The 12,525-nt window shown below is 47.7% G+C and overlaps 1 protein-coding gene across 6 annotated transcripts in view; it reads right to left on the minus strand.

The window, feature by feature from the left end:
- Positions 1-1,634: 1,634 nt before the first annotated feature.
- The window catches only part of LOC115155733 (LIM and senescent cell antigen-like-containing domain protein 1), a 71,851-nt gene continuing 60,960 nt past the window's right edge, over positions 1,635-12,525 (minus strand). For 4 of the 6 annotated variants that reach the window (XM_029702638.1, XM_029702639.1, XM_029702637.1 and 1 more), the window contains exons 6-11: positions 6,800-6,950; positions 5,793-5,885; positions 5,424-5,472; positions 5,168-5,243; positions 4,645-4,818; positions 2,100-2,193 (exon numbers count right to left, since the gene is read on the minus strand). In XM_029702638.1, the coding sequence (XP_029558498.1) occupies positions 4,689-4,818; positions 5,168-5,243; positions 5,424-5,472; positions 5,793-5,885; positions 6,800-6,950 (499 nt within the window). In that variant the 3' untranslated portion in view covers positions 2,100-2,193; positions 4,645-4,688. The other 2 variants (XM_029702636.1, XM_029702640.1) reach the window with 2 other exon arrangements.

A 12,525-nucleotide genomic window follows, 5' to 3' on the forward strand; every position in this document is an offset into this window, starting at 1 on the left:
CAAGAACCAAGGGATTGTGTCGAGGCACAGATCTGGGGAAGGGTAGCAAAACATTTCTGCAGCATTGAAGGTCCCCAAGAACAGAGTGGCCTCCATCCTTCTTAAATTTAGACACCCTTTGCCTTGATGACAGCTTTGCACACGCTTGGCATTCTCTCAACCAGCTTCATGAGGTAGTCACCTGGAATGCACTTCACTTAACAGGTGTGCCTTGTTAAAAGTTAATTTGTGGAATTGATTTTCTTCTTAATGCATTTGAGCCAATCAGTTGTTGTGACAAGGTAGGGGTGGTATACAGAAGATAGACCTATTTGGTAAAATACCAAGTCTATATTATGGCAAGAAAAGCTCAAATGAGCAAAGAGAAACGACAGTCCATCATTACTTTAAGACATGAAGGTCAGTCAATTCGGAGAATTTCAACAACTTTAAAAGTTTCTTCAAGTGCAGTCGCAAAAACCATCAAGCGCTATGATGAAACTGGCTCTCATAAGGACCGCCACAGGAAAGGAAGACCCAGAGTTAACTCTGCTGCAGAGGATAAGTTCATTAGAGTTACCAGCCTCAGAAACTGCAGCCCAAATAAAAGTTCAAGAAACAGACACATCTTAACATCAACTGTTCAGAGGAGACTGCGTGACTCAGGCCTTCATGGTCGAATTGCTGCAAAGAAACCACTACTAAAGGACACCAATAAGAAGAAGAGACTTGCTTGGGCCAAGAAACACGAGCAATGGACATTAGACTGGTGGAAATCTGTTCTTTGGTCTGATGAGTCCAAATTTGGGATTTTTGGTTCCAACCGCCATTCTCTTTGTGAGACGCAGAGTAGGTGAACGGATGATCTCCGCATGTGTGGTTACCACCGTGAAGCATGGAGGTGGAGGTGTGATGGTGTGGGGGTGCTTTGCTGGTGACACTGTCAGTGATTTATTTAGAATTCAAGGCACACAACCAGCATGGCTACCACAGCATTCTGCAGTGATAAGCCATCCCATCTGGTTTGCACTTAGTGGGACTATCATTTGTTTTTCAACAGGACAATGATCCAACACACCTCCACGCTGTGTAAGGGTTATTTGACCAATAAGTAGAGTGATGTATTGCTGCATCAGATGACCTGCTCTCCACAATCACCTGACCTCAACCCAATTGAGATGGTTTGGGATGAGTTGGACCGCAGAGTGAAGGAAAAGCAGCCAACAAGTGCTCAGCATAGGTGGGAACTCCTTCAACACTGTTGGAAAAGCATTCCAGGTGAAGCTGGTTGAGAGAATGCCAAGAGTATGCAAAGCTGTCATCAAGGCAAAGGATGGCTACTTTGATGAATATAACATCTGGAATATATTTTCATTTGTTTAACACTTTTTTGGTTACTACATGATTTCATATGTGTTATTTCATAGTTGTGATGTCTTTACTATTTTTCTACAATGTAGAAAATAGTAAAAATAAAGGAAAATCCTTGAATGAAAGGTGTGTCCAAACTTTTGACTAGTGCTGTATATATATATATTTATATATATATTTATATTTATATATATATTTATATTGGATCCAGTTCTGCTGCACAGTAATGTGATTATGTGTAGCATCAGTAACATAGCCCTGGTGTCTTTCTGTTTCTACTTGTATGGCATGACAATGATAAAGTAGTTGGCTAAGGCAGAAACAACCTTATCAATACTCTTTATTTACCTGACAAAATACCAAGACCATTGATGCATACTTAAATATGCAAGTTGGGTTATGAAGGGAAATTTTAAGCTAAAAGAATTATGAAATATATGAGATAAGTATATCAAGGATATATATGAACATAATATGAATATGTATTCAGACAAAGGCACTGATTTGGGGATGACCCTTTCTTGTGTACAGTCTCTCTCGCTGCTCATGGGATGTCACTATTTAACCAGGCATGAAAGGACGGAAGGATATTGCAAATCTGATTTTCATCAACCTATGAGGGGTTGGGTAGAGTGGTTTTAATCCCTAAATTTACGCCAAGAACAAAGGTCATGTGCTTGCTCAAACACTCCGATATCACTTTCGTCTGTTCTAGCATGTCTGTCTGTCTACTTCCGGCCCACAGTCTCTGCCAACTTCTTGAGCCTCTTCTTGAGTTCCAGAGGAAACTTCTCGTAACACTTCTTACACACCGGCTTCATGTCAAACTCCACAAACTTGTTCCTGTAAGGGAGAGACAAAAACACAATCTTTATGAGCAGGGTTCTGATTTTATTTATCTTTCATTTATCTATCTATATATCACAAGTCTTAAACTCTAGCACTACTTTCCCTTCTTCTCCCACCTGCTCCCTCTCTCCCCCTTCTGATCCCTCTTGCTCCCTCTTTCCCCCTTCTGATCCCCCCAGCTCCCTCTCTCCCCCTTCTGCTAGCCCCTAGCTCCCTCTCTTCCCCGCCTGCTCCCTTTCTACCCTTCTGCTCCCTCCTGCTTCCTCCCTTCCCTCCTGCTTCCTCTCATGCTTCCTGCTTCCTCTCTCCCACTCCTGCACCCTCTCTTCCCTTCTGACCCCTCCTGCTCCATCTCTCCCCCTCCTGATCCCTCTATCTCCTTCTGCTTCCCCTCTTCCCCTCCTGCTCCCTCTCCCCCTTCTGCTCCCTCTCTCCCCCTTCTGCTCCCTCCTGCTCCCTCTCTCCCCTCCTGCTCCCTCTCTCCCCATCCTGCTCCCTCTCTCCCCGTCCTGCTCTCTCTCTCCCCCTCCTGCTCCCTCTCTTCCACACCTGCTCCCTCTCTCCCCGTCCTTCTCTCTCTCCCCCACCTGCTCCCTCTCTCCCCGTCCTTCTCTCTCTCTCCCCCTCCTGCTCCCTCTCTCCCCCTCCTGCTCCCTCTCTTCCACTCCTGCTCCCTCCTGCTCCCTCTCCCCTCCTGCTCCCTCTCTCCCCGTCCTGCTCCCTCTCTCCCCGTCCTGCTCCCTCTCTCCCCCTCCCTCTCTCCCCGTCCTTCTCTCTCTCTCCCCCTGCTGCTCCCTCTCTCCCCGTCCTGCTCCCTCTCTCCCCCTCCTGCTACCTCTCTCCCCGTCCTGCTCTCTCTCTCCCCCTCCTGCTCCCTCTCTTCTACTCCTGCTCCCTCTCTCCCCCTCCTGCTCCCTCTCTTCCACTCCTGCTCCCTCTCTCCCCGTCCTTCTCTCTCTCTCCCCCTCCTGCTCCCTCTCTCCCCCTCCTGCTCCCTCTCTCCCCCTCCTGCTCCCTCTCTCCCCCTCCTGCTCCCTCTCTCCCCGTCCTGCTCTCTCTCTCCCCGTCCTGCTCCCTCTCTCCCCCTCCTGCTCCCTCTCTCCCCCACCTGCTCCCTCTCTCCCCGTCCTGCTCTCTCTCTCCCCCGCCTGCTCCCTCTCTTCCACTCCTGCTCCCTCCTGCTCCCTCTCTCCCCTCCTGCTCCCTCTCTCCCCTCCTGCTCCCTCTCTCCTCATCCTGCTCCCTCTCTCCCCGTCCTGCTCTCTCTCTCCCTCTCCTGCTCCCTCTCTTCCACACCTACTCCCTCTCTCCCCGTCCTTCTCTCTCTCTCCCCCACCTGCTCCCTCTCTCCCCGTCCTGCTCCCTCTCTCCCCGTCCTGCTCCCTCTCTCCCCCTCCTGCTCTCTCTCTCCCCCTCCTGCTCCCTCTCTTCCACTCCTGCTCCCTCTCTCCCTGTCCTTCTCTCTCTCTCCCCCTCCTGCTCCCTCTCTCCCCGTCCTGCTCCCTCTCTCCCCCTCCTGCTCCCTCTCTCCCCCTCCTGCTCCCTCTCTCCCCGTCCTGCTCCCTCTCTCCCCCTCCTGCTCCCTCTCTTCCACTCCTGCTCCCTCTCTCCCCTTCCTGCTCCCTCTCTCCCCCTCCTGCTCCCTCTCTCCCCCTCCTGCTCCCTCTCTCCCCCTCCTGCTCCCTCCCCCCCCTCCTGCTCCCTCTCTCCCTCTCTCCCCCTCCTGCTCCCTCTCTTCCACTCCTGCTCCCTCTCTCCCCTTCCTGCTCCCTCTCTCCCACTTCTGCTCCCTCTCTCACCCATCTGCTTCCTCTCTTCCCCATTAAGGCCTTTAAAAATCAGACATCCAGTCCAGCCAGTACACAGAGGCAGGAAACAATTGGTGTTTTACCCATAAACAAACCAGGATCTGGTGAACAAAGACTTCTCTTTACACTCTGACAAATTACACACTACCGTACTGTACATGCCTCTAGCCTCAACCATCTGATCAGAGAGAAAAGGACTTCCAGTCTGATTATTGCAGCATTATTACAGAGCTGAATTATTTTGTTAATCCCCTAAGTGTGTCTGGTTGAGGAATGGCCATATGGAGTAACCATTTCCTGCGGAGATCCTAAATATGGTCAACATTGGTGGGAAACACCGGTACTGATGCAAATAACAGCTTAGGCCAATTATCTATCTGTACCGGTTATTAATCATTATTTATGATCTGTGTCTAATCTCTACTTCCGTTGATTGCTCATACTCTAAAACTGATAAAGTACAATGATGTTGAATGTGAGGTGATAAAAAATGCATGGTTCATAGTTTATGTTTAACAGATATTTGATCTCTGTGTCTAAAACCCTTTTTTAACTGACTAGTCAGGGTGGACGGATGAAAGATAGATAGTGAAAGCACAACACAAGAAAAGGAGAGGGAAAGGAGATGAAAACTAACCAATGAATGGAAAGTGGAAGTGAGGAGTAAGGAAGGAGAGAGGTTTACAGACACATGGGCATTTTCTTCTTCTTTTCTTTTTCTCGCTTGGCAAGACGCCGCTTCATGTCGTCTGGCAGGCGCTCGTAGCAGTGTCTACACACAGGCTTCAGATCCACCTCTACAAACTTATCCCTGGTACGACCAGGAAAGAGGAGGAGGAGGAAGTGAGGAAGAAAGAGGAGAGGGGAGGATATGGACAGACAAACAGGGACAAGTGAAAGAGAGGGACAGAGAGAAAGGGATGACACAGGCAGATGGAAAAGCTGGGAAATAGATCAGGTAGTCACAGGTGCAGTGGAACAGGTAGAGCAGTAGAGACATATGAGAGACAGAAGAGGACAGAGATATTGCTTCAGGTGGGCACAGAGCAGAAAGAAAGGTTTCAATTGAATTGAAATCTACAGTCCCAAAGAGAGTCTAACCTCATTTCAATGTGTCAGCACACAGGATGGTGTTGCTGTGTTAACTCAGTCAGACTTACTTGAGGGTGAGCTTGGTGTTGCAGGTGGAACAGGCGAAGCAGTTGACACACCATGCCTTGTTCAGGGCTGAAACCACTGGAACACACAACACAAACACGTCAAATACATTAGCCTGTGTACCTGACAAGACAATGACAACATGGCGAAAGCAGAGACAGTCTGGTTTCCAGGCTACATGTAGTTTATAAAACGAATATGACATATTCCATTCAATATTTGTTTGACTATATATGATGTTTGGTGATAATATCTTACCATCACCCTCAATGACACGGTTGCAGTGGTAGCAGACATCTCCAAAGAGCTGTAGGAGAGGAGAAAGTCAATAGCCAGGCACGCAATTCCCTTTACATATTACAATGTCTTTACTCTTTACTGTATTCTTCAAGACAAGAGCAATGCAATTCACTTCACAGTCTTCATTTGTTGCATTGCTACATTTGTACTTCCACCACTAGATGGTCCCATAAAACTAGCCAAGACTGGAGGTCACATTCAAATTATATACAGCAAGATGCAATCACTTAAAGGCTTGCTTAAAGATAAATAAAATACAGTGCCTGGATTGGATTGAGTTACTAAGTAGAGACCTTGGGCTGTGTGTGCAGCCTTCTCCTACATTACCTGGTTGTAGTGAGTCTCACAGTAGGCCAGTCCTTTGCGTTCGTAGTGGCGATGGCCCAGGAAGGGCTTCTCACACTTAGCACACACAAAATGCTGCAAACACACACAACATGGCCCCACACAACAGGTTAGTACAGACAGAGCAGCACAGGTCAGTTTAATCCATATCAGTCTAGTTTAATTCAGACCTATTAGGAGTCAAACCAGACCAGTCCCGTCCCATCTGAGATTAGTGGGTTCAGAGGGCAGCAGCAGGGTAGGAGTGCCCCCTGTGGAAGCACTCACCTCTACAGACAGACAGACACAGGAGCCTGGTTTGTCTGGGAGGTCCCCCCGGGGGCAGAATGCAGCACAGACCAGACAGAGAGCAGGACAGAATGCAGCCAGGAAGGGTCTCCCATCAGTCACCCTAACTAACCCCTCACCATGTTAAAGTGTTTTTCACAGTAGGTGTGGTCCTCACGCTCGTAATACGGGGAGCCATGAAACGGACGCTCACACAGAGCACATACATGGTGCTACAGGAGGGGGGAAGAGGAGAAAAGTAGAGAGGAAAGAAGGCAGCAGATATATGAACGGGGGAATGTCAGAGGGAAAGAAAGAGGAAGGATATCCTCCATTCTGAGATAGTCCAGACACGGCCACAGAGATGAAATGAAAGCAGGGTAGAAACAGAACCATACACAAACTCCCTTGAATACATTTCTACTGTGATGTTCTCAGGAATGATACAACTAACTCTAACAATGGGAATTCCAAACCAGCTGTTGTATAATAGGAAATAATAGTTGTTCAGCGACAAAGACAGACAAAGCAGTACTTACCAAAGATCATAATAATAATAATAATAATAATAATAATAATATTGTAGTAATCACCTCATGGCTACAAAATACCATAATACCATAACATTGCAACCTCCTGAACAGGTCCATATTGTAAGAGTGATGTCATCATTTCATTTGATTTTTTTAAAATATTTTTTTATTTAAACTTTATTTAACTACCTCGACGTGCCACTGCTTGCCCATGGCATTGACCACGCGGCCCTCGATGGGTCTCCTGCAGGCTCCACATATGGGAACGCCCATCTTGTCATGGCAGGGCAGGCAGTACAGCTCTCCCTTCAGCTCCCTGGCATCAGCTGTCAGTTCCTTACTACAGGGGGAGAGGAGGGACAAACCTTATGAGCATCAACAACAGCTGTTAGTGGGGTGGTGGTTATTGTGTTCTGAATTCACAACACAAACCAAGTGGCGGTGTTGCATAGAGGAATTAGTCGTCTGCAGACTTCCTGAATGAATATTCACCATCACAACTTCTACCTCAAGGACAAGCTGACAACTGTAGGTTTATTTAAGGACAGGCAGTCTTACGGGAAAGGTTTGGTTAGGTTGGAGGTGCCTCTCAACTGCTTTTAACTGTCATCTAAATCATTCTTCTATCATCAGTCCCTCTCTCCCAACTCTCTTCCTCCTCCTCCCTCTCTTCTCTCCTTTGGCTGACTTGTACAGTGGTAAACTCTACTAAACCCAACCTTGAGAAGTCCTATCCTGCTACAGAAAACATACCCTGCCTATAGCAGCTCTGTGGAGAAACCATAACTACACGTACATACTACCTCAATCAGCCTGACTAACCGGTGTCTGTATGTAGCCTCGCTACTTTTATAGCCTCGCTACTGTATATAGCCTCGCTAATGTTTTTCACTGTCTTTTTACTGTTGTTTTTATTTATTTACCTACCTATTGTGCACCTAATACCTTTGTTGCACTATTGGTTAGAGCACCTGTTGTGTTCAGCGCACGTTACAAATACACTTTGATTTGACTTGATTTGATTGTATTTCAGAATTTCAGTGTCTACCACTGACAGGCTATAGTACATGAGAAGGGCTTACCAAGAAAAACTTCCAAAAGGATTCATTTGAGGTAGAAAGGACTTGGAGCACTCAACAAAAAAAGCAGAGATGTATTTATTTTAGCTCACTAATCCATTGTACAGGATGAAAACAAGTGACTGATGTTTTGACATCAAGCTGACATCACCTCAGAGTGACCTGACCATTGCATTTAACTCCAATTTATAGCCTAGTGGCCCACTGAGACACAACAATGTAAGAAAATAATAATGATGATATGTTTCAAGCTAAATGGCAAATTATAACACAAAATAATACTAATAATAACAGAAATAGTGTGTCTCGTTAATCAATAGGCCAGTTCAATATATATGATATTTGGGTATCTGTAAATCCAGAGATACAGAGACCCCAAAAAATCAAGGCAACAACATGACAAACAACAAACGATGACAGTGAAAAATCATCTTAGGATGATGTGAAAAGACCCTTAGGATCCACAGTGTCTGAGTACTGCCAGAATGCCTCTGTTTTAGTTTACGTACAATGTCACCTCCTCTTGGGGAAATGTGGTTGTGTTTATGGCTACAAAGAGCAGGAAGGTGAGCCATGGTTGGCTTCTATGCAGTGTCGCGCAATAGCATAGTCTGTGTTTTTATTAGGAATAGCAGCCATGTTTAGAATGGCAAATTTTGCTAAACTGCCCCGCAATACTCCTAAACAAGGCAGCTAATCTCAGTAATGATGAACAAAATGCTTTAAAGGAACTTACAGACAATCCAGATATTGTGATAGAAATTGCTGATAAGGGAGGGTCAACTCTGACACTAAGTTTACATTTATGTCATTTAGCAGACTCTCTCATTCAGAGCGACTTTCAGTAGTGAGTGCATACATGTAAAAAAAAAGGTATGTCCCTCTCCGTTGCAACCCCACAGACAGAATAAAAAAGGATAAAGTTGAATTGATAACGCTCTTTCAGAGGATTTGATAATAGAGGACTTTCTCATTACGCTGCACCCAGCCTGTCTAGTTTATTATGGCTTACCGAAAATACATACAAGTATGGAACAAAACGTCCGTTATGTCCTCTAGTGTCTGGTAACATAGCCCCATTGAACCCCTATCTAGTGTCAGGTAACATAGCCCCATTGAACCCCTATCTAGTGTCAGGTCACATAGCCCCATTGAACCCCTATCTAGTGTCAGGTAACATAGCCCCATTGAACCCCTATCTCAGTATGTTGATTTCTTTATCTCTACATTTGTGCCAGCATTGGCAACATTTTTAGGAGATAACAAGGATGTGCTTAAGATAATCAATAGACGCGACACCGAAAGCATCTTGGTTACACTTGACGTTAGCTTAATTAGCCTACTCCTGTCTATACAGAAATAAATAAAATCATTCATTCATTTAGGCTACTAAAGCATGATTTGGCCACAGAGGATCGGGAGCATTGCCTGCAGTTGGAAGGAAAGGCAGTGTGCAGCAAATAGGCCTACATGATTGTTAGGTTGCGACTGTAAGTAGTAGCCTACAGGCCCAGCCAGGCATATCGCAATATTTCTAAATACAATCGCAGGAAAACATTGTTTGGAAAGAAAATGGTTATTGCTGTAAAGATACGTACATTGTGACAACACGACTGATACTAACGTTTTTTTACCACCTCAGAACAGGTTAACCAAATACATTTAACCTCAGTTTTTCACAATTCCTGACATTTAATCCGTGTAAAAATGTCCCTGTCTTAGGTCACTTAGGATCACCACTTTATTTTAAAGAATGTGAAATGTCAGAATAATAGTAGAGAGAATGATTTATTTAAGCTTTTATTTCTTTCATCACATTCCCAGTGGGTCAGAAGTTTACATACACTCAATTAGTATTCGGTAGCATTGCCTTTAAATTGTTTAACTTGGGTCAAATGTTTTGGGTAGCCTTCCACAAGCTTCCCACTGTCACGTCCTGACCAGCAGAGGGAGCAATTGTATTAGTTTTGGTCAGGACGTGGCAGGTTTTTGTGTGTTAAGAGTTGTGTTGGTGATTAGGACTCCCAATTGAAGGCAGGTGTGTTGAGTTGCCTTTGATTGGGAGTCCTATGTAGTAGTGTGTGTGTTTTCCTTTGGGGTTGTGGGTAGTTGTTTTTGCACTGCGTTTGATAGCCTGCAAAACTGTTGCTGTCTTGTTTATTGTTTTTCCTGTGGATGCCTTACTTGAGTTGATTAAAACTATGAGTATCCACATTCCTGCTGCGCCTTGGTCCATTCTTGAAGACACCTGTTACAGAACTACCCACCACCAAAGGACCAAGCAGCGGACGAACGAGGAAGAAGGATGGACGTGGGCGGAGTTAAGGATGAGCGTTTCCAGGGCTATGGAAGAGTTAAGTAAACTCGAGAGGCAGCCCCAATAATTTTTTGTTGGGGGGGCACAAGGGCAGTTTTGCGGGGCAGGAATGGAGCCCCAGGCCAGCTCCCCGCACTAGCCCTGAGGTGCGTGTCTCCAGGCTGGCACGTCCAGTACCAGCCCCACGCATCAGGCGTCTAGTGTGTCAGCCCAGCCTCGCCAGTCAGGAGCCGCCAGAGCCTCCCGCCAGTCAGGAGTCGCCAGAGCCGCCCGCCAGTCAAGAGTCGCCAGAGCCGCCCGCCAGTCAGAAGTCGCCAGAGCCGCCCGCCAGTCAGAAGTCGCCAGAGCCGCCCGCCAGTCAGAAGTCGCCAGAGCCGCCCGCCAGTCAGGAGCCGCCAGAGCCGTCCGCCAGTCAGGAGCCGCCAGAGCCGCCCGCCAGTCAATAGTCGCCAGAGCCGCCCGCCAGTCAGAAGTCGCCAGAGCCGCCCGCCAGTCAGAAGTCGCCAGAGCCGCCCGCCAGTCAGGAGTCGCCAGAGCCGCCCGCCAGCCAGGAGCCGCCAGAGCCGCCCGCCAGTCAGGAGCCGCCAGAGCCGCCCGCCAGTCAGGAGCCGCCAGAGCGGCCCGCCAGTCAGGAGCCGCCAGAGCGGCCCGTCTGTCCGGATCAGCCAGAGTGGCCCGTCTGTCCGGGTCAGCCAGAGTGTCCCGTCTGTCCGGGTCAGCCAGAGTGTCCCGACTGCCCGGGTCTGCCAGAGTGTCCCGACTGCCCGGGTCTGCCAGAGTGTCCCGACTGCCCGGGTCTGCCAGAGTGGCCCGCCTGCCCGGATCTGCCAGGGTTCCCCGCCTGTCCTCCGGCCCAGCCCGAGTGGCCCGCCTGTCCTCCGGCCCAGCCCGAGTAGCCCGCCTGTCCTCCGGCCCAGCCCGAGTGGCCCGCCTGTCCTCCGGCCCAGCCAGAGTGGTCCGTCTGCCAGGGTCAGCCCGAGTGGCCCGCCTGCCCAGCGCAGCTATCGGCGCCACCGAAGTGGGCGACGCCGAAGGTGGAGTGAGGTCCACGTCCTGCACCTGAGCCACCTCCAGGAGAGGTGGGTTGGGGAGGGAGGGTGTAGCACAGTGCCGTCGTTGACGGCAGCCACCCTCCCTTCCCTCCCTTATTGTTTAGGGGTTATTGTTTATGGGTTTTGTTGGGGTATTGGGGATTTATTTTGTGTGTTTTTTTGTAAGGTGCATTCCGGGGTCTGCACCTTGAGGAGGGGGGGGTACTGTCACGTCCTGACCAGCAGAGGGAGCAATTGTATTCGTTTTGGTCAGGACGTGGCAGGTTTTTGTGTGTTAAGTGTTGTGTTGGTGATTAGGACTACCAATTGAAGGCAGGTGTGTTGAGTTGCCTTTGATTGGGAGTCCTATATAGTAGTGTGTTTTTCTTTGGGGTTGTGGGTAGTTGTTTTTGCACTGCGTTTGATAGCCTGCAAAACTGTTGCTGTCTTGTTTATTGTTTTTCCTGTGGATGCCTTACTTGAGTTGATTAAAACTATGAGTATCCACATTCCCTCTGCGCCTTGGTCCATTCTTGAAGACACCTGTTACACCCACAATAAGTTGGGTGAATTTTGGCCCATTTCTCCTGACAGAGCTGGTGTAACTGAGTCAGATTTGTAGGCCTCCTTGCTCGCACACACTTTTTCAGTTCTGCCCACAACTTTTCTATAGGATTGAGGTCAGGGCTTTGTGATGGCCACTCCAATACCTTGACTTTGTTGTCCTTAAGCCATTTTGCTACAACTTTGGAAGTATGCTTGGGGTCATTGTCTATTTGGAAGACCCATTTGCGACCAAGCTTTAACTTCCTGAGGTCTTGAGATGTTGCTTCAATATATCCACTTAATTTTCCTGCCTCATGATGCCATCTATTTTGTGAAGTGCACGAGGCCCTCCTGCAGCAAAGCACCCCCACTACATGATGCTGCCAGCCCTGTGCTTCACAGTTGGGATCGTGTTCTTCGGCTTGCAAGCCTCCCCCTTTTTCCTCCTAACATAACAATGGTCATTATGGCCAAACAGTTCTATTTTTGTTTCATCAGACCAGAGAACATTTCTCCAAAAAGTACAATCTTTGTCCCCATGTGCAGTTGCAAACCATAGTCTGTATTTTTTATGGTGGTTTTGGAGTAGTGGCTTCTTCCTTGCTGAGCGGCCTTTCAGGTTATGTCGATATAGGACTCGTTTTACTGTGGATATAGATACTTTTTTACTGGTTTCCTCCAGCATCTTCACATGGTCCTTTGCTGTTGTTCTGGGATTGATTTGCACTTTTTGCACCAAAGTACATTCATCTCTAGGAGACAGAACACGTCTCCTTCCTGAGTGGTATGACGGCTGCATGGTGGTTATACTTGCATACTATTGTTTGTACAGATGAACGCGGTACCTTCAGGCGTTTGGAAATTGCTCCCAAGGATGAACCAGACTTGTGGAGGTCTACAATTTTTTCTGAGGTCTTGGCTGATTTCTTCTGATTTTCCCAT

The sequence above is a fragment of the Salmo trutta genome, chromosome 20 (assembly GCF_901001165.1).
Source record: "Salmo trutta chromosome 20, fSalTru1.1, whole genome shotgun sequence".
NCBI lineage: Eukaryota > Metazoa > Chordata > Actinopteri > Salmoniformes > Salmonidae > Salmo > Salmo trutta.